We start from the raw sequence: 22442 nt of genomic DNA, 5'->3' as shown, positions 1-22442 counted from the left end.
TACAGAAGGTTAAAAAAAGAAGACCTCAAAATGTTTTCTGTTGTCGAGAGAAGACTTCTTTTTATGGACATAAGACCAGTGCTTGATTTACCTTCTAGCTGCTTTTAGATCACGATCTTGTTGTTTTGTTGTCTGTGTGTACCTCAAGAGGTTTTGTTGCCTTATGAGGTGTCCTCGAGTCTATAGTAAACTTCAAAATGACTTTTGTTGTCCTTAGAGGGCTTATGAGTTGGTCTTGCGTTAAGGTGTCTATTAGGTTGAGTTTTAGGCTTTTCTAAGGCAGTGTATTACTGTGAATTGTATCTTTGGGAACGTCAATATTTGTATGAGTTACTGAACTCACGGTTTTATTAATTTACTTGTTTGCTGATGTGGCTTGCCCGAGCATTCGAAGCGGCGCACAGCGGTCGAAATCACTGATCTAGCGGCGCGAAATTAATAACTTGGAAACGAATGGAGATATCTTTCTGAAATTTTGCACAAACTCAGTCTGTGTCCGTGGGTAATAATGTCCCAGCAAAATTTGAAGGAAGGGGTTCCATGCGATGACGTGATTTCATGGCATCTTTTGCGTTGGTTCAAACGAAGTCGTGAAGGATCCGATCTTTTCATTAGCATTTGAAACAATGCAAAGGAAGTCGTGAAAGATCAGATCTTTTCATCAGCATTTGAACCCATGCAAAGGAAGTCGTGAAAGATCCGATCTTTTCATCAGCATTAGAACCCATTCCATCGATCCAATAGAGATGAATTTTGTGTTTTTATTTATACAATTTTTTTCTAAATTAATTATTTACAATAGGTTTGATGTTGTCGGAGACTCGAAATTACAACCAACGTTGTTAAAACTCTCGTTGTAATGACAATGTCATTCAAAGGGTTGGTGAAAATGACATGCCAAAGCATTGGTGGAAATAACATGCCAAAGCATTGGTGAAAATGACATGTCAAAGCATTGGTGTAAATGACATGCTTTGGATCCAAAAATGAATAGCATATTTTGGGGTCCACGCTCATATAAAATTCTTCGATGAAGATGCTAAGAAGATGACATGCCAGATCACTTTCACCCATGATTGAATGGCATCTTTGGCATCGAACATTTTGCTGGGGTACTAAATATGAACAACATCGGCTAATATTTTTGTATAGCCTCCATATAACGGTACCTCTTGATATTCGGTATTTTGAGGATTTAAGCCACCCTTTCCTTCCAAATTAGTTGTAATTTGGTACTTGGGTTTCTAGTGATCACTAAACCTTTCCACCAAAAATTGTGGACATAAGTCCACGTTTGAATATAGGCCCATTTTAAGGTATCTCCGATTTTCAGTATTTTGGGGGTTTAAAGCTATATTTTCCGGCCAAATTAGGTGTAATTTGGTATTTGGGGTTCCCAGTGGACACAAACATTCTCCACCAAAAATTGTGGACATAGGTCTACTTTTTGATATTGTCCCCATATAACGGTACCTCCCAAAATTCGGTATTGTTAGGATTTTGCCTACATTTTCAGACCAAATTTTCCCTCCAGCGATTTTTCTTGTTTTTGGATTTTTCTCATCTATGAACATTTCTGTTTCAGTATCCGTAAAAACTCCCAGGTGTAAGCGGGTTTCATTTAAAGCTTGTTAAGGCGCACCATGCATGACATTGTTTTATAAGGAAAAAAAAATGTGAAGTTGGATTGCGATTTATTTAAAAAGCGCTCCGGTGATTGTTTTTTTTTTTTTTTTGTATTTTAATTTAATTTATTTTAGTTGAATATTCAATCATATGATGCTTAAGTCTGAAGTATTCCCCCATTGGCGTAACTTCATCATTACTTTCTATACAAAGAGTAATATTTATAAAACGCACTTCAACTTACAGAAATCGATGATTTCTTATGCTAAGTTTACATTTACGAAATCCACTCGATGTCAACTGTCAATTCCATAGCTCAAACGTCAAATGAAATCTAATCTAGATTTCATTTGACGTTTTACCTATGGATTTGACAGTTGAAATCGAGTGGATTTCGTAAATGTAAACCAAGCATTAGTTGAATCGTGCTGTCACCTTGCAAATATTTTGTTCTGGTGTTTTTTTGGGAAAGCCGAAAAGTGAGCATCATTCTCATTAATATGAGAATACTCGATGCATAAAGAGTTCAGGTTTTCACTAGAAAAATCATCATTTCAAAAACTGAAAAGCCAATTGATAATTCCCGTGATGAAATCATGATATTGGTAGCGATCAGTAAATTTTGCAAGCTGTCAGTGCGTTTTGTAAACATTACTCTCTGTATAGAAGGTAATGATGAAGATAAGCCAATGGGGGAATACTCCAGACTTAAGAAATCATTTTAATTTAATTTGCATTTAACATTGTAGTTTCAGAATACGCAAAAATTTCCCAGGTGTAAGCACCTTCCATTTAAAGTTGGTTCAAGAGCTGAGCTGAGAATTGTTTATCTAATATTATAAAAGAGTTCAGTAATGACGACTGACTGACAGACTCATTGACTGGCTGATAATCAACGCCCAGAATAAACGGCTATAGCTAGAATCTTGAAATTTTGGGTGAGGGTCACTCTTGGTCCGAAGGCGTCAGATAAGGGTGTTTGGAAATTCGAACTAGAAGGGTACGAAAAGTCCTAAAGGTACTAAATATGGTACCATTTGTATTTGGCGAACCGCTAGAGTTAGAATTCTGATATTTGAAATTAGGGTCACTGATGGAATATAGGATAAACGTACCAAACGGTTTTACGGTGTACGAAAAGTACTAAAATGTACTAAATTTGGTACCATTTGGTATTATCTGAACGGATAGGGCTAGAAGCTCGAAATTTGGAATGAGAATCAAGGTTGAGAAGTTGGGTTGATACAAGGAGATGACTTTGGAAATGTGTACTCATTTGTACGAAATGTACTGAATGGTACTAAGTTTGGTACAATTTGGGTTTGGGCTAACGGATAGAGTTGGAATCCTGAAATTTGTAATTAGGATCACTGCAGGAACTTAGGATTGAAATATGGAGGAAAAGTACAAAATGGTACTAAATTTGGTACAACATTGATTTGGGTGAACAAATAGAACTGGAATCCTGAAGTTTTGAATTAAGATTACTGTAGGGGTGTAGTATTGAGGTTGTTTTGGAAATTTTTACGTTTGGGCACGAAAAGTACCCAATTGGTACTAAATTTGGATGAACGGATAGAGCTGGAATCCTGAAATTTGGAATTAAGGCTACTGTTGGAGTGTAAGATTGAGAACGTTTAGGAAAGTCGTACTTATGGGTACAGAAAGTATTAAATGGTACTATACGTGGTACAATTTGGACTAGGACTTTGGACTTAATAGGCCTGGAATTCTGAAATTTGGAACTACGATTACAGTTGAAGTGTGGGGAAGTATTGAGGAAGTTTTAACAATTCGCCCTTATGGGTGCGAAAGTTCTAAATTGTTATAAATTTGGCACAGTTTGGATTTTTTTAACGGATAGAGCTGGAATCCTGAAATTTGGAATTAAGATTACTGTTAAAGTAAAGGATTGAGGTAGTTTTAGAAAATATTACTTATGGGTGCCACCGTGGTGAAATGGTATGCACACCCGCCTTGCACGTAGACGGTAGTGGGTCCGATTCCCCGGCTAGGCAACATCAAATTTTCAACGGTGGCAAAATACCCCTCAGTATAGTTGGCGTCATTTCCTGAGTATTTAATCCATGTAAAACCTCTCTACAAGTGATGTCTTTAGGACACGCCGTTCGGGCTCGGCGATAAAATGTAGGTCCCATATCATTGAGATAATATGAATCGGGGTGCACTCCTTGATATGAGAGAAGTCTCCCTTGACCCGCCTGGGATGTTTGTGGAACAATTTTATTATTACTTATGGGCACGAAGAGGACGAAATGGTACTAAGTTTGGTACAATTTGGAAGTGGACAAACTGATAATGCTGGAATCTTGAGATTTGGAATTGCGATTACTTTTATTATTTTGTATTAATGATACTCCATTTGTTGTTGGGTGTAGGGACAGTGGTGGAATATGTAATTTTTTGGAGCTAGGGTGAGTCAGTACTCAACGTTGTGTGCAACGTTGGTCTCGCTGATGGTGTGTAAGGTTGAGATACGCCTAATTTTTTTTTTTGAAAATAGAATTAAAGGGATACGAACAGCCCTGAAATAAAAATTAATATTTATTAAAATTGGTATTAGTGCAACAAAATGTTCGGTGTTCGCCATTTTCATATTATATAGAAGTTTTTTCTTTGTACACCTCTATACTTCGAGCTGACGATTGATGTTTGGGTATAAAACGTTTCTTGTTGAAGAAGTTATTGAAAAATAACTTCGGTGGAGAATATCCACAAACAAGAAACAAGGGAACTGATGAGATCCAGTGGCGTGGATCGAAACTAGTCATCCTTGCATTACTCCTTGGCGAACAATGCCAAACCTTTTCCACTAATAAATTAGTTGTTTTAAAATAATAAAACAACAACAATGGGATTAAGCCAGACTATTTTGAAGAAACAAAATTGTATTAGCTATCCCAATAAAAACGACGCCACCAATGTTCTATTGTTTATTTGTTTTATATTCTTTCCGCGTACGAAATTTGTTTTTAAATAATGTTATAAATTCTTGAGGTTTTTGTGGAGACTTCGGCGTTCTTTCACACTGAAGCCTTCCTTTTATTAATACAGATATTAATATAAACACAAATTTAACCCAAATATCTTTAATTTTTGTTTTTTTCATTCTAGGTAAGTGTTTTGAAATCTGATTTAATTTTCGATGGTAAGTTTTTCCTTCAAATTCAAATATTAAACAGAAAATGATAATTTAATGATGACTGAATGTTGCATTTTGACCAACACTCAGGTGTCTGAAATAGGCTCAAAATCTGGACTGCTTCTTCAAATTGTATTTAGTTACACTTTCCAATGTCATAACTCCGGCTCCCTTGTTCCCAAGAGCGAAAACTGAAACAATTGCTGTTAAATTTTTATATGTTGTCCATAGTTGGTTTTATTTATTTACAAAATACATTAAATATATACAAATTAAAAGAAAGAATAGAAATTAACAATTTTTGTTTGGGTCAAACTAAACTAAAACTCAAACTGGCCAAACAATCAAACAAATGTTGTGCCATCCCACACAGGGGTGGGGAAGTAATCGAACAAAACGAAATATAGGAAAAGGCAAGTTTGACCGACGAAATCCACAACTCTTGCGGCAGTGTTAAATCGTGTTAAAGCGTATTCGGGTTAAGGTCAAAGAAAGTATTCCTATATTTCTTAAAAATGGAAGCACAACAAATCTTTTCGTAATTGTTTTGGCCAATTCTTACGAAATTGTTTGATTTTTTCGAATTTCAAAAATATTTTTCGTCTTTTCTCTGTTTTTTTTTGTTCTTCTTCGTTATCACACTCTAAAACTAAACAAAACAAAATATACAAAAATTAGATTTACAGTTAAAAATAAAAATAAAAAAAATTTTCAATAAAAAAACTCACACACAAGGACCATTTTAGATTCTAAAAATAGGTCCTCGTGTTTCGATTAAAAGTGAAATCTTTGTTGTTGCTGGTGTTGCTTTTATGCCTCACGAGTAGAAATTGTCTATTTTTTGTGGTGATAACCGCCATGACCACCATAACCATGGCCATAACCACCGTGACCGTAACCGCCGCCATAACCGCCGTAACCGCCGCCGTAACCGCCACCAACAGCAATACCGCCTCCAACATGGGTTTCCAATTGTACTGGCACGGCTACGGGTACCTTATAGGGCACTTGTCTTTCCACGGTCACGGGGACATTGTGTTCAATGTGTACAGGTACGGGACGTTCAACTGGTACCTTCACTGGGTAGGGTACTTGGCGTTCAACGGGATAAGGAACTTCCTTAATGACTGGATAAGGTTGTGGTACGCCAACCTTGACGGGCACAGCTCTTGGACGATCAACTGGTACTGGCACTGGATTATCAACGGGTACCTGTACATTGACTTGGACTTGTTTTTCTACTGGATATGGTACTGGTTTCTCCACTGGTACGGGGTAGGGTTTATCCACATGTACTGGGTATGGACGATCAACAGCCACCTTATAGGGAACTTGAACGATCTTCTCCACGGGGTAGGGTTGTGGTACATGGACTGGTACTTTAACGGGTACTTGAACAATCTTTTCAACTGGGTAGGGTTGTGGCACGGGTACCTTAACGGGTACTTGAACAATCTTTTCGACGGGGTATGGAGCTGGAACGTGAACCTTTACAGGCACTGGGCGATCAACATGTACTGGCACTTGAACGTGGACGGTCTTCTCCACGGGGTAGGGTTGGGGAATATGTACTGGTACTTTAACAATTTCCTTGACAGGGTAGGTGACAGTCTTTTCAACGGGGTAGGGGGCTGGTACGGGGACCTTCACGGGATAGGTAACAGTTCTTTCGACCGGCACAGGAATACGACGTTCCACTTGATAGGGTACAGCGACATTACGTACCACTGTGTTGACTTGTACATTTGTGGGAATGGCACCACCACCCAAACCAGTACCACCGAAACCACCACCGAAACCACCACCATAACCGCCACCATAACCACCACCATAGGCAACAGCTCCACCATAAAGGCCACCACCACCATGGCCGCTCAAAACAATACCACCACCCGAATGACCATATCCGGCAGGAGCATAACCATGGCCAACACCATGAAGAATACCACGTTTCTCCTGTTTCTTTTCTACTGTACTGGCGGCCGATACCTTGACCTCAGTTGCGGCGGGTTTTGGTTCAATAGATTTTGCTTCTACAGCCTTCTTGGCATCCTCGGCACTGGCGAAGACACAAAGGGCTAAGAGCCCAAAAATAAGCTGTAACAAGAGAGAAGAAATTGGATAGAGATTTGAAATGTAAATTTGATACTTGAAACATTTAGAAATGGGCAATGAACATAATAAATTCAACATATCAAATTCGTTGGTGGGGGCGTATGATTATTATTAATTAAAAAGCTTGTGCACTAGAGCGTATGATATTTTTTTAAAAAAAATATTAATCATGCTTTCATAATATTGATAGAGCGGATTTTAATTTCAAGGACTAGCAGACGTTGTGGATTTTGTAGAGACTAAGTTTTCATGGACTATCATCTGTAGTGGATTGTTTAGAGAATACTTTTTCTTGGAGCAGCAGATGTCGTGGATTTAAAAAAATATTTTTTCACGGACTATGTCCTGAAATTAAAAAAAAAATATTTTATTTTAATATTTTTTTAATTATTTTTTCATGAACTAGCAGATGATGTCGTGTATTTTTTAAAGAATATTTTTTCCTGGACTATCACTTTTCGTGGATTTTTTTCATATGAACTAGCGGATGTTGTGGATTTTTTAAAGAATATTTATTAATCGACTAGCAGATGTCGTGGATTTTTCAACAATATGGAGGATATCGTCAATTTTTAAAGAATATTTTTTTCATCGACCAGCGGAATCGTGGATTTTTTAAAAAATATTTTTCACGGACCAGTAGATGTCGTGAATTTTTTAAAATATATTTTTCACAGACCAGCAGATGTCGTGAATTTTTTCAAAAATGTTTTTCACAGACCAGAAGTTGTCGTGGATTTAAAAAAAAAAATCACAGACCAGCAGATGTCGTGAATTTTTTCAAAAATGTTTTTCACAGACCAGAAGTTGTCGTGGATTTAAAAAAAAAATCACAGACCAGCAGATGTCGTGAATCTCTTAAAGAATATTTTTTCATGCACTATCAGACGTCGTGGATTTTTAAAGAATACATTTCATGGACTATTGGATGTCGTGGATTTTTTAAAGAATATCTTTCATGGATCAGCATATGTCGTGGATTTTTTAAAGAATATCTTTCATGGATCAGCATATGTCGTGGATTTTTCAAAGAGTATATTTTCATGTACCAGCAGATGTCATGGACTATTAAAAAATATGTTTTCAAGTACCAGCAGATGTCGTGGACTATTTAAAAAAATATGTTTGCAAGTACCAGCAGATGTCCTGGACTTTTTAAAAAATTTGTTTTCATGGACTAGCAGATGTCGTGGATTTTTGCAGAATATTTTTTCATGGACTAGCAAATGTCGTGGATTTTAAAAGAAAATTTTTTAGAGGCCATCAGATGTCGTGGATTTTTTAAAGAATATTTTTTAGAGGTCATCGGATGTCGTGGATTTTTAAAAGAATATTTTTAGAGACCATCACAGTCGTGCAGTTTTAAGTAATATTTGTTTAGACCAGCTGATGTCGCGAATTTTTTAAAGAATATTTTTTCATGGACTAACAGATGTCGTGGATTTTTTTAAAGAGTTCTTTTCTAGAGACCATCGTATGTCGTGGATTTTTAAAAAATATTTTTTTCGTGGATTTTTTAGAAAATATTTTTCATGGACAAGCAAATGTTGTGGATTTTTTAACAAAATATTTTTACTGGACTGCAAATGTCGTGGATTTTTTAAAAAATATTTTTCAAAGACCAGCACATGTCGTGGCTTTTTAAAAAAATATTTTTCTCAGACCGGGACATGTCGTGTTTTTTTTTCGTGGATTTTTTGGAAAATATTTTTCACAGACCAGCAGATCTTTTGGATTTTTTTTAAAAAATATTTTTACAGGGCCGCAGATGTCATGGAATTTTTAGAGAATATTTTTCATGAACTAGCAGATGTCGTGGATTTTTTAAATAATATTTTTTCTTGGACTAGCAGACGTCGAGAATTTTTAAAAAATATTTTTTCATGGACTAAGATATGTCGTAAATTCTTAGAAAATATTTCTGCATTAACTAGCAGATGTCGTGAATTTTTATAGAATATTTTTTTCATGGACTAGCATATGTCGTGGATTTTTTAAAGAGTAGTTTTCTAGAGACCATCTTATGTCGTGGATTTTTAAAAAAATATTTTTTTCGTTAATTTTTTAGAAAATATTTTTCATGGACTTACAGAAATTCTTGTAAGTGTTTGAAGAGAGAAATTGTCATTTTCAGGATGTATTTTCGGTCTATTTTAATAGCCTCTGTCTAACTAACGAAGGTATGGTGCGATCAAAACTTTGCATCATCAAAATATGAGATTTGAACCTCAAGTATGGTCGGATGAAATCGGTTTTAGACAATTTGGAGTCCATATTAGCCCTGTTCGTATTTCTGTCTGGCTGGTACCCACGATAATTTTTGAACCTCATAATATTTAGGTCCACTTCTTCGTGTAACTCTCTAGCAAAACTTAAAAATTCTTCGCCAAATTTTTTCACACTATAACTATCAACTACTACTCTACTACGGTTAGTCTCATTTGGTCCAAACTTTGCACATGGTAATATTGTTTGCAGACATAGATTAGGTTCGAATATGTACTGCATCGGATCATTCCTTCGACTACTTTTTACACAAAATTTTAAAATTTTGGGCACAAGTGCTGTTTAAGGATACATCTCGGATCGTTTTGAAATTGTTTGCAGAAGGCTGTGCTTGCTATTGCAACAGTACACATTTTTCGGAGGCATGTTGATACTTCCTGAGATAATGATACAAAACAAAAACTCTAAATACCATGCTTCACCAACTCCAAACGTATTTTATATAACAAAAATTCAAAATGTTCGCTAAAGCGCAGTTGAGAGGCCGGAGTTTACCGATTTGGCTAAAATTTTGCAAAAATTCGAGTCGAACTTAATGACGAAGTTTTTTTTTTTGAAGTGAAAAAGGAAACCGAAGATTCGAACCCACACAACCGCCATTTTATTTATTTATTTAAAATGTTCGCTAAAGCGCAGTTTAAGGGCCACAGTTTACCGATTTGGCCAAAAAAAATTTTGCAAAAATTCGAGTCGAGTTTAATGACAAAGATATTTTCGTAAGTGAAAAAGGAAAGCCGAGGATTCAAACCCACACAACCGCCATTATGTGACCGATTTCGCTGTTGGTAGCAGCTCATCAGACATATCGGCTGTGGAGTGGTTTCTCTGTCATCGAACATTTCATTACTCAAATGTATGTTGTTTTTACAGTGACGAGCTTTTTTTATTAAGAAAAATCAAAGGGCTGTTCGAGGATCGTTTTGAAATGTTCATGAAATGTAATACGTGTGACTTTGATTACAACAGTATAAGTTTTTTTCGTCGATAAGTCCATGCTTCCTGACATAATGACCCAAAATCAAACAGCCTAAACAATCGATGAGCACGATAACTTACTATAATCGGATTTGGTCGAATATTTACACAACGCATAAATTCATCCATAGATACATCAAGTTCCTAGGAGGTATTTATCGGACTACAACAAAAGTTCAAAATATTCCCTTATATGCAATTTAAGGACTGTTCGAGTATCGTTGGATAATTTTTATTAAAGTTACTCCTTGTGGTAATGTTTATAGCTAAATAATGTTTTTTGTGGGCAAGACCATGCTTCCTAATATAATGGTCCAGAATCTGTAAAAAATCTACGTCGACCAACTTAAATGGCCGGTGGGCACGACAAATATTGAAATGACTGACTCATCCAAACTTTATACATCGTAACATTTTTCTCAAACTTATATGGAACAACACCTTTCGGTAGCTAAAATGACTGGTAGGCACGATAATTTAAAATAAAATTCAGTTTAAGGGCTGTTCTACGAGATTGTTTTGAAATTTTCATTGAATATAGTCCAGAAGGTCCCAAGTGTCAATAACTGTCAAATTTTGCGCATCGTAAGATGGTCTATATCGGACATCTTCGTCCGTTAGCACCCTCACAGAAGCTCAACGTTTTCGCTTAAATACAGTTTAAGGTCTGATTCTGATTATAGCATATAATTTGTTTCGAGGGTAAGTCCATGCTTCCTGACATAATTACCCAAAAATTCTGAAAAGTCCTACGATGACCAACTAGAATGGTTGATGAGCACGATAAGTGGTGGACGGTCTATTTATTCAGGTACCTCAACAGTTCAATCCAGTTTAAGACCACTTCTCGAATTGGGTTGAAGTTTAATGGTTATGTGTGTCATTCAGTCTGTCCACCTAAACCTCGTAATCATGCCATGGGTCATAATTTAGGGAAGGTCGTCAGTAAAAGGTTTGGTAGATATTTGGATCTCAGTGAGATAGAAGCCCATTAATTTTGGTGATTACGCGTTGCTCATAACATGTTGATCCGTGAAATGTTTATGCACAGAGAGGTGTATGATCTTGTATCTTAAAAGATACAATTACGAATTACCCTTAATTTAGCATATTGAGTTCTTTATAGACAAAAATATCCGTATCAACTTTATTGGAACAGGTACATATTTATTCCAGGAAAGTAAAACTTCTCTACAAGTGGTGTCTTAAGACACATCGTTCGGAATCGACAATAGAAAGTAGTCTCCATGTTATTTAGCTACGATGAATCGGGTGCACTTATTGATTTGAGAGATGTCTTCTTTATACCCTTTGGAATGTTTGGTGGGAACGCATGTATGTATGTGTAATTACATAACTAGATCTATGGAATTTTTCTACATGTTATATGTTTAAAACATGGCAAGGTCTTAATTCGCCATACCTCACTATATAAGGATATTTTTATGTCATTACAATTACATGACAAATTTAATATGCCTCTCTTTTTCTCCCTCTACATGGCATGCTTTGCATGCCAAGGGTGTAGACATATGCCTTATGTCAACTAACAATTCAAGGTTTTTCCTTCCAACATATTTGATTATTTATTATTTAACACTTCATTTAATGTCATCAAAGCATTGCCAACTTTGGTCAAAGAGGTAATTCAAGCCAAAAAAGTAATGAAATATTTTGTACAACAGCATTAATAAAACATGGTAAATCATAAATCCAACATGAGAAATGATGGCAACAGGCAACGAAGACAATAAACACAAAAAGTGAAATGAATAAAATGTCAGTTTGAACAGTCACTTAAAGGAACCACAATGAAAACCTAGACATGGTTTTCAAAATCAAACAAAAGTACATACACAACAAACTGAAAATTGCAATGAACTTGGCTTAAAGCCATCATCGATTACTTCATAGTGGAATTCAAGCGCTACCGAACATTGCATAAAAAAGCCGGTAAAACAATTTTTTTTTGCCAAATCAATAACGAAAAGCAAAATAAAAACAAAACAACGTAACAAAAAACAAAACAAACAAAAGTAGGCACACAATAATTTTATGATCAACCGGACTACCCAAATTAAGAATCTTAATATTATATAATATTTAATGGTAACAACAACATAATCAATCAAATCATAACAAAATGCATTGACCTAAAACTCTTTTTTCGACCGCTAGTACGTGCCGAGTGTGGCACACTTTATAGCGTTAATTGTCCACCACACGGGAAGTACGTGTAGCTGGAAGTTTTGTTGTTGCTGTTTTCCTTTTATAGAACTTCACGTAATGTGGTTAGACATTTATTTCTGTTTCTTTGGTTCCTCGTGTGGACAAACTGTGGGACAAAACAACGGAAGCATTTCTTGTTCGATTTGCTTACATTTTGGTTGTGGCACGTTTCTTGTTAAGGTCGTTTGCCTTCTTTTTGTGTGTTCATTTGCTGGAGCTTAAGGAAATTGCTCTAATTTTTGTTGTTGATTTTTAAGTTTGCTTTAAATGTTTAAATTATGTAATGAGTGTTTATTTGAATTGTTTTATAAACATTGTTAAATAATAAAAAAAAATTGTCGGTAAAATTGAGGCCAAGGTATGTTGTTGAACCGAGTGACATGCTTTTTGGGGAGTACCTACCATAATTGTATGTAATGGGAAGCATGTGACATATTTAGTTGAGGATGGATGAATAATGAAGTTTAAAATTGCAATTTGGAGTAATTTAATCACATGAATAAAAAATATCGCGGTAGTTAGAGTGTATTATTCAGCGCCACCCTTATAAATTCTATTATATATCCAAAAGGATTCCGTGTCACAAATTATAAATAAAGCAGTGATATTTTTGAGATACCAGAAATTATAATATATATGTATACCGGGACGTACGCAGGGGGGGGCCTGGAGAGAAATTTATTGTTGTGTGTCATAAAGTGCTAATATCTGCTATACGTAGCATACCCACCAGAAACAAGCCACCTGAAAACAACCATAAACGAAATTAATGCTCAAACATTGGTTAAATGGTATTAAAATATGCTATAATTTCGGCCTTTAGGCTAACGATAAAAATTTACCTCATCGAAATAATGACCTTTGACTTTTACATGTTTCGACAAAAGCCGCATCAAATAATTTGGCGTCGATTTAGCTCAGTTCGTTCTTCTGTCTGGCTCGAGCGCATGAGAACTCTCGAACTGATCAACCGAACTTTAAGTCATAAGACTACAAAATATTTCGCTAAAATGATACGCACAATAACTCTCAAAGGTCCAAATCGATTTCTTGGGGACATAGATTTGGTTCGAATATTGATTATATCGGTTCACTACTTCAGGTACCTCCCACACAAAATGTCAATATCCGATTTCACCGAAACTTTGAATATCCTAAAACTACTTCCGGACGTACATATGTACATATGTTCGAGAATCCATTGGATATTTTGACCAATGCTACTGCTTGCGGTCTTGGTTACAGCGATATTCTATTTTAACCGTTCAAAAGCTCTAAATCTTACCATGACCAACTAAAATAACGGCTTGACACCATAACTATCAAAAGAAATGACTTCCAAAATTAGGTCCACTTCCAAAATGGATCATTCTTTCAGGTAGCTTCTCCACAAAAGTGGAAAACTTTTGCGCTCTTATCGAAGTCAAATTTATGAGCTCAGCCTAAGCATTTATTCGCAACGCCCACAATCGTGAGGTTTTATACCTAAATGTTTCGATATTTTTGTCGGAAAGTTCATACGTCCAAGAAAGGCCACGAAATTCTGAAACTCCCTAACTACACAATTTTGAAGACAACGATTTTGGTTACGAAGCCCGTATTCGATCTGTCTATAGATAAAAGTCTCAACTTACACAGGCTGTCGGCAAACCCGACTGATACATTTTTACTTGTTTTCGAGAAAACAAAAGTTATGAATTTTCATAAGATTGCCTCCGCTGTGCCGACAGAAGTCATAGTCCTTGGAAAGTTTTAAATGGCATCTAGTTCATAAACATCTAATCGTACAAATAAGATAGAAATAAGGCGGAACAACAACCATTGAGATATCAGTAGAGCGATTCTCTAACTCAATTTTTGAGTTACAGAAAATTGTCGGTACAATTAAAATGCTCATAATTTCGGTAATTACCGGTTTTTTTTCGGAAAGTTTGTGACGAATAAAAAGCAGTCGTAAAGTTCTACCGATAGTAAGACTGTTGTAAACTTTTATTGAACTTTTCATTCATAATTTTGCTTTTAAATTTTACCGATTTTTGTCGGTAACTCAAAAAATGTGTTAGACAATCGCACTACTGATGGAGTTTTCCGACTTAACCTAATTTGTCGGGACTTAGCTAACATTTTGCCGAGACCGAATGTGGATTTCGTAGTCTCAAACAGTACTGCGAGTAGAATTCGGAGTCTATGAGTCGTAGTTGGTATCGCCCGACTCCTGATAAAAATGTTTTCTCTTTTTTCTAAATGCCTGTTCCAGAACCTGCAAGAATCTACACATTTTTACTACTAAAAATGAGTAGATTCTTTCAGTACTGGAACAGACCATAAATGTAATTTTCTGAATTTTTTTATTTGGCTTGCATGGACTCTATCACTTGTGGTAATATAGTAAAGATTTGGTGTTTTTATGACATAAAAGAATATTAGTTTCTTACAATAGTTCGGTACAAGTCCAATCTCCACTCGCGGATTCAAGTTATTCGTTTTTTGGGGTTATTTATTTCAATTAATTAATGGTATACAAATAACATTAAAAGGTTTTTCTTCGTGGTAAAAATGTGTTCAATTGATAACTTAATAAGGCAAAAATAAGACAAAATTTTTTTAATAGTACTGAAGTTAATGTGTGATATATGGATATGTACTTTAAAGAAGAAGAAATACTGAAAATCTGCGTCAATTGCGTTGGAGAATTCGGATAAAATCTTCAAAATACCTGACGGAATTTTTGTATAGGGACTATACTGAACGTGTTCGGATATGGTTCATTTCAATTCTAAACATCCAAAGACTAATTTATTGTACTCTGTTCCAAAATTCAAAATTATATTTAAAAAATATTGTAAACTCTCTCTATTGAAATTATATGCTTTCATATAAAATTAACAAAACCCCTTTAACATAGCTTTATAATTTTTAATTTCATAATTTTTGGTCAAGGTGACCCCACCCCCCCCCCAAATGAAATTCTGCGTACGTCCCTGTATGTATATACATATGTTCCTACAAACATTCCCAAAGGGACAAATGAGACTTATCTTAAAGCAATGTGTGCACCAAATTCAAACTTCGTCTTAAGTCACCACTTCCAGAAAAGTTTGCATGGCTGAGATATTCAGGAAATGTTACCTACATAAGGGGTTATTTTTTTAGAGAGATAAGAACACAAATATCAAGTGGTTACCCCACAGAGTCAAATAAAGGCAATTTTGCATTAATTTTCCAAGAAAAAAAAAATATTTTAGGAGATTTTAATCTGAAAAAATTTCATGTGAATGAATATTTGTTAAAAATGACACAAAGAGTTTCTCAAGTAATTGTTTTCAAACCAAGAAAACTAATATTTTTATGAATATATGTAATATGAAAAATGACTGATAATTGTGATAAAAATGTCAGGTTTTGGAAAAAAAATTAGTGGTTAGACTTATTTAAGACAAGATAGGAAGTAAAAATAAAAAAATAATCCACGTTGTCCAAAAAAAAAAAAAAATAACGAAAACCAATAATTACTTGCAATGCAAGTTGTCAAATAAATGTTTTCGAAATGTTATGGATTTTGCAAAATATTTCATATTTTCGGTAAATACTTAAAAATTTTTATGAATTTTATTCTTAACAAGGATTAACTAATAACAAGTATCAACAATATTAGGCATAGAATATCCCTACTAGGAAAGTTACCATATGGACCAAGGAAGTACCAGGTCATATAACGTGTGAACAGGGTCCCATAGGTTTTTTTTTCTGAAAATTAAGATGTTTTAAGAGTTTTTTAGTTCACCAGGATGTACTGAAATCAATTACAATAAAAATTACCTACAGAATAATAAAATCAGGAGGGTTGCCAGATCTACTAAAAAGGTACCAGATTATATAAACACTTCAAATTAATTAAGAGGTAATGATATTTCACGTAACAATTGGAAATATCGCAGTAGGAGACCAATAGTTTTTAGAAATGTTTTGGAAACAGATTTCGACAATTTTCAGAAATGCATACTGCGACTTATGGACACATTTCGTGATTTATTTTTAAATATATGTATACATTCTATCTTGTCTTAAATAAGTCGAACAACTAATTTTTGCAAAATACCCGACATTTTTATCACAATTATCAGTCATTTTTATAAATTCATTAATTTTTATAAATTCGAAAACCCGGTTACACTTAGGCGGATTTCAGTGGGTTTGGATTTCAAATGTCAGTTCCATAGCGCAAACTTGAAATAAATCCTCTCGAAGTGGGTTAACCCGGCAAAAAACTCTAGTGTAAACGTACTATTAGTCTTGTTTAGTATTTAGTATTCGCTTGAGCAGTTCATGGTTGTGATGTAGCGCACATAGCGCTACCGCACTCCCCGAATTTGAAAAATGTTAAGATTTTAACTGAATTATCTCACCGAAATATGTTAGGTATTTAGTCTTCCCTTTCATTTTCTCAAGAAATTTGTCAAAGCAAGTCAACGTTTGGATATAACCCCCATAGAACGGTATATACTGATTTTCAGTATTTTTACGTTTTCAGTCTCATTTTCGCATCCAAATAGCAGGCATTTGGTATATAGTCTTCCCTTGGGCTACAAAAATATTCTCCAGAAATTTGCATGAGCAGGTAAACGATTTGATATAGCCCCCATAGAAGAGAACCTCCTGATTTTCGGTGTTTTAATGTTTTTAGTCAACGTAATACCTGAAATTTGGCATCGAGTCTCTATTGGAGCTAAAACTTATTTGTGCATAGAATTGTCGGTATAGGTTCATCTTTTTGTATAGCTCCTATAGAGTGCTACCGCCCGATTTTCTATATTTCTACCGAAATGGCTGCAGTTTGGTTTCAGTATAACTTTTGGTGGAGTTTCGGCCAGGCTGAACTGAACAGCTTTTTCACTCGTCGTCAAACTTTTGTTAGTGAAGTACCCGAAGGAACTGTACTATATATACATTCTTGTGACTTGAACTGTACGATATATGTATACATTGTTGTTACCTGATTTACTGTCGATAGTTGACCTGCACACCAGTCTGTTTATTATAGTGCGTCACCGTATTTGACGTACTATAATTGTACCCACGAATCTTGTCATACATTCTATTTAATTCGTTGGATACAAACTAGTGACATTTGCCTAAATCCCAACGAATACCGACACCTGTATTCGGAACATATTTTATGATCGGAATGTTGTCCTGCTGTCCAGGAAAAGGATGTGACACAGCAAGTAAAAAAGTGTCAGTCGGTTTTGCTGACAGAGATATACCCTCAGCCTATGTGTGAGAGAAGTTTCCCCTGTCCCGTCTGGGATGTTTGTGGAACAATTATAAATTATTACTATGTGAATTTTAACTTTCATCTACGGACAGATCGAATATATTTGGGGTCTTTTCAGAATTTGATGTCCCTTTTTGAATATTTGAGCTTGCCGACAAAAATGTGGATTAAGATTAAAGTTCAAAGTGTTGCGGAGAAGGTACTTAAAGGAATTGACCGACTTGGTCCATTATAGAAGTGGATCTTATTTTGGGAGCCATATCTTTTCGATAGATATCGCGCCCACTAGTCATTTGAGTGGGTCATGGTATAACTTTTGAAGCAATATACCAGGAAGCATGGACTTGTCCACGAAAAACATAATATCGCTTTAAACAGGACCACAACGAACCAAAAGGATCTTCGAACAGACCCTAAACTGCACTTAGACACAAATGTTGAATTTTTGTGGTGGATGTACCCAAAAGCGAGGACCGATATGGGCCATTTTAAAAGCCAAACTAAATTTGGACAAAATATTAGGAAATCCAAAGGTTGGGCCAAATTGTTTGCCCCGTTCATACCATTTTAGTGACATTTTTTAAATATTGGGGGGAAGTACCAGAAGTTGTGGACCGGTATTATTCATCTTCCAACTGAAAATAACATTGGACAAAATATGACGAAGGCCAAATTTTGGACCAAATCAGTTGATCGTTTCGAGAGTTATCGTGCTCTCCAGCCACTACATGAGGTGCCTTAGGCGGTTTATACACCTTTCGGGCTGTTATCTCAAGAAGTATGGAATGCAAGTTGCTTCAACAAAAATCAAAGTGATTCGAGAGCAGGAGTTAAAGTGAACCGAAATTTTGTGTGGGAGGTACCCGAAGGAGAAGGCAAATTTAGTCCGTACTCGAACCTGATCTATATCTGGTAGATATATTAGGATGTGCAGAGTATGGATTACATCGGTCACTCCCTTCAAGAGTTATCGTGCACACAATTTTTCCGAACATTTTTGAACTTTTGTGGGGTATCTTCGAAGTTAAATAAAGCTTGGAAAAAGCATTACGAAGGCCAAAGTTTGGACCGAATCGGCAGATCCGTTCGACCTCCAACCATTACACGCAGTGTCATAGGGATTTTTTCAGGCTATTTTCTCAGGAAGTATGGATTTGCCCCTGATGAAATTTGTACCGTCGTATAGGGGACAGTGAATACAAGTTGTTATAACAAAAATCGAAGAAATTCTAGAGCAGGTCCTAAGCTGAACTTTTCCGAATTTTTGTGTGGGACGTACCCGAAGGTGTGGACCGATTGAGTCCATATTGGAACCGCATCTAAGTCTGGTAGAAATTTTACAATGTGCAAATTATGACCAGATAGGTTACTCCCTTCAAGTGTTACCCTGCGCACAATTTGTCCGAACATTTTCGATCCTAAACTGAACTTTTCCGATTTTTTGTGGGAAAGGTACCGGAAGGAGTGGACCGATATAACCCATCTTCAAACTTAAACTAAGTTTTGACAAAATATTACGAAAACTAAATTTTGGACTGAATCGGTTGATCCGTTAGAGAGTTATCATGCGCACCAGCCAGCCAGACAGACAGACGGACGGACATAGCTACATCAACTCCAAATTGTCTGAAACGAATTTCGTCCGAACATACTTGGGGTCTAAAACCATTATTTCCATAAGACACATTTTGCCCGTATGAAAATGTATATACCCTCGTTAGCATAAATGCTGAGGGTATAATAAAGGGCTACCTGGGTAGAATAGGAGATACTACTTTTTCGTAAAAAAGAGAGGAATGAGAAAAACGAAAATGTGAAAAATCGAGATGTGCAGGAGTCAGAAAGATGAATCGTAGAGACAAGCAAGGTAATCTGGTAATAGATACAGATAACCTTTTAAGTTTGTAGAAGGCACACTTTTTTAAATCTTGTTATAAACTGTTAACCAATATGAGACAATGGTATTGAACAAGGAAATCCGCAGAGTAGTTTTCAGCGAAAATGATAGCAACGTTGTGTCACTTATAAAGGAAAGTGCAAAGAAAATACTTCCATTCAAGATATCGAAATTAAAATTTCATTAATTGTGATTTGAAAACACTGTTACAAAAATATTGCATCCCGTTTTTAAAGTTTACCACATATAAGAAATATTTCCAATTTGGCTTTGTTTTTTTCAGTTCGTAAAACACCTCTCTGTTAAAAAATTTTGTGTACCTTAATACGAAATTGTATCTGTATCGAAATTGTATCGAAATTCTTGGGTCTATTTAAAATATTGGTGTCAATGGATCAATAGGTCAGCATGTACCATTGACAATCTTCAGCGTAATGTTGCCTACATCTGAAGAAACTTCAATTGGTGTTGAACCACACACTTTTAATGAATAAAGTTTATTTATAAAAAGAACCACGTTCAAGAGACCCAATTTAATAAAGATTTACGTTAAGAAAAAAAAATTTGTAATCAAAAGCCTGGGTATAAAGATGGAAAATTCCCATAAAAAAAAGAAGAAAAACTCATGAAAAAATAACCTTTAAATGTGGACATTTTTTATGATGAAGAACAAAGTCTATTAGCAGATAAACGTTTAAAGACGAAAAATACTATTAAATAAGACAGAATCCTATCAAAAGACAAAGGCAAAGGCAAATTCCCATAAGAAGACCCACGATGAAAGAAGAAAATTAGCTGACAAAATATATAATTTTAAAGAAAAACAAAAACTCCCGTCCAAGGAACAACGATTAAAGAAGAAAAAGTCCTACTATTTTTATTACTAGAGTATAAAAAATAAACTAAATCTCTCAATACTACCTCTAGATATCATTTATATTTGTTTAAAAATAAATTGAATGAAATGTAAGTAATTATAAGTTGACTCTTTTCCCATAATTTTGTAACTCTCAGCTTATCAAAAATTCTGCACAAAAATTCTAGTTTTTGAGGCTGGACAACTGAAATATCAAGTCATATTTGTTTTGCCAATAGATTTGCTTAATGGAATTGGTGTACTAAATTTTGGCATATTGATTTTTTCGTATATAACTTTTGTATTTAAAACTCTCCATAAGTTATATATCTCTAAACTTTTCCAGGAGTTTTGATACAGAATAAATTTTTGAACGCTTTAAACATTTTTCATCGCAAAGTTATAGGTAGCTCTATTGGCCTCTAGTAAACAAGTTGCAAAATATATTATTTTAATTAATCACTTCTTCTTAGATGAAATAGAAACCTATTTCTTTTTTCCTAAATAACTGAAAAATATTAAATATTTTAAATTGTTTACATATTTTTAACGTTTTTACTGTATTCCCATCTAGTCGAAATGTTATTTTTATCACTTCAACAAAAAAGTCGTGACATTGCTTAATTTAATCCACAAATGATCCATTTTCACTTCTCGATATTTTATTCAAAACAGCCAACATTCCAAATGTGATGATGCATTGTAACGATTATCCACTAATAAAGTTTGTTGCTTAAGTCTTTTGTTTGCCATTCTGTGTTGCTTTTAATAATAATGTTCTTTCACAACATGTTCTTTGCACTTTTTTTATTTCATATTCATTAAATGTTTATTGTATTGTTCATATCTTGTTTTTTTAATTTTCATAATATTAATAATTTTTCATTAATTCATACCATAGATTTCATTTTGGTTCTAATTAATTATTTTGGAGAAAAAATAAAAAAACACCGCACACAAACTCTCACTCGCAAGGACTTTATCTAGTCTCTTAGTGAATTAAGAAAAGAAAATAAAAAATAGTTATGCTAAGGGTTACTATTTGGATGAACCCACAACAGTAAACTGAATAATTTTGTCCAGTTGGGTTGAGCTTTATATACCACTGCTCAAATTCGCTTGATAGAAAATCTCAGGCATCTCTGCAGTATGCGTTTGTGTTTTTGTTGGTTTGCAGAATTGGCAAAAGATGATGAGAAGGGGGCTGGACGTTGGCATAAAATATACAATTATAGAGCTCTAGACCATATTTCTGTTTGTCAATGTTGTTGTTGTCGCATTGAAACAAAAATTTATATGAAACCAATTTTTTACACTATTGAGAGTTATTAGCAACAAAAACAACAAGAAAAAATTAAATCAAAAACAATTTTAACGACAGCAGCCTCAGCAGCAACAGACTTAAAAAGAGCTAAAACATGTTTTAAGCCAATCTTTGGCAAAAAAAGCTTTTTTCTTCGCGGCTCTAAATTAAAAGAAAATTTTTGCCAAGAGCATAGCCACAACAGATGAGAGCAAAATTTTTGAAATTTTCAAAATGAAAACGAGAGTGTTTCTTTAATAAAAAAAGCTTTTGTTTCGTATACGTATACGAGAGAGACTCACACGTATAGTGTCGGTGTATACATGTGAGCTATATTATATGTTTACACAAAATTGTAAATGTATTAATGATTGTATTACGCGCGTTCAACCAGACGTATAATGAATGTGACTTTTTAAGGAACTTCGTTAGCTAGTTAGTCTCCACATGTAATAGCTTATGAATTTTAAATTGTATGATATTCAAATAGTTTGATATTAGTTTTTGAACAGAGTGGAAAAAATAATTTTATCGATTAAAAATGTGTTGCCGAAAAATTGAATCTTTAAATGAAATATTTTTCAACGATTTTTAAGGAATTTTAAAGATTTTTAAGGAATATTTTTCTGCCGTGAATTTTTCAAAATTATTTTCTCATTGATCAGCAGGCGTCGTGGATTTTTTTAACAAAATTTTTTTCATGGCTTAGCAGGTGTC

General features: G+C 34.8%; 2 protein-coding genes across 3 annotated transcripts in view; one reads left to right on the top strand and one right to left on the bottom strand.

Moving 5' to 3' along the window:
• The window catches only part of Ance-3 (angiotensin-converting enzyme Ance-3), a 511373-nt gene that overhangs the window by 219324 nt on the left and 269607 nt on the right, over positions 1-22442 (top strand). The window lies entirely within an intron of this gene.
• Positions 4996-21560, bottom strand: LOC141393908 (uncharacterized). Its single transcript, XM_073967523.1, has 2 exons — positions 21319-21560; positions 4996-6886 (listed from the first exon to the last, which is right to left on the bottom strand). The coding sequence occupies exons 1-2, from the start codon at positions 21328-21330 to the stop codon at positions 5624-5626; spliced, it is 1275 nt and encodes a 424-aa protein (XP_073823624.1). The 5' UTR covers positions 21331-21560; the 3' UTR covers positions 4996-5623.

Source organism: Musca autumnalis, unplaced genomic scaffold, assembly GCF_047663935.1.
Source record: "Musca autumnalis isolate F117 unplaced genomic scaffold, ASM4766393v1 scaffold_2, whole genome shotgun sequence".
In the NCBI taxonomy this organism is placed as follows: domain Eukaryota; kingdom Metazoa; phylum Arthropoda; class Insecta; order Diptera; family Muscidae; genus Musca; species Musca autumnalis.
This window is presented reverse-complemented; position numbering and strand designations above follow the sequence as displayed.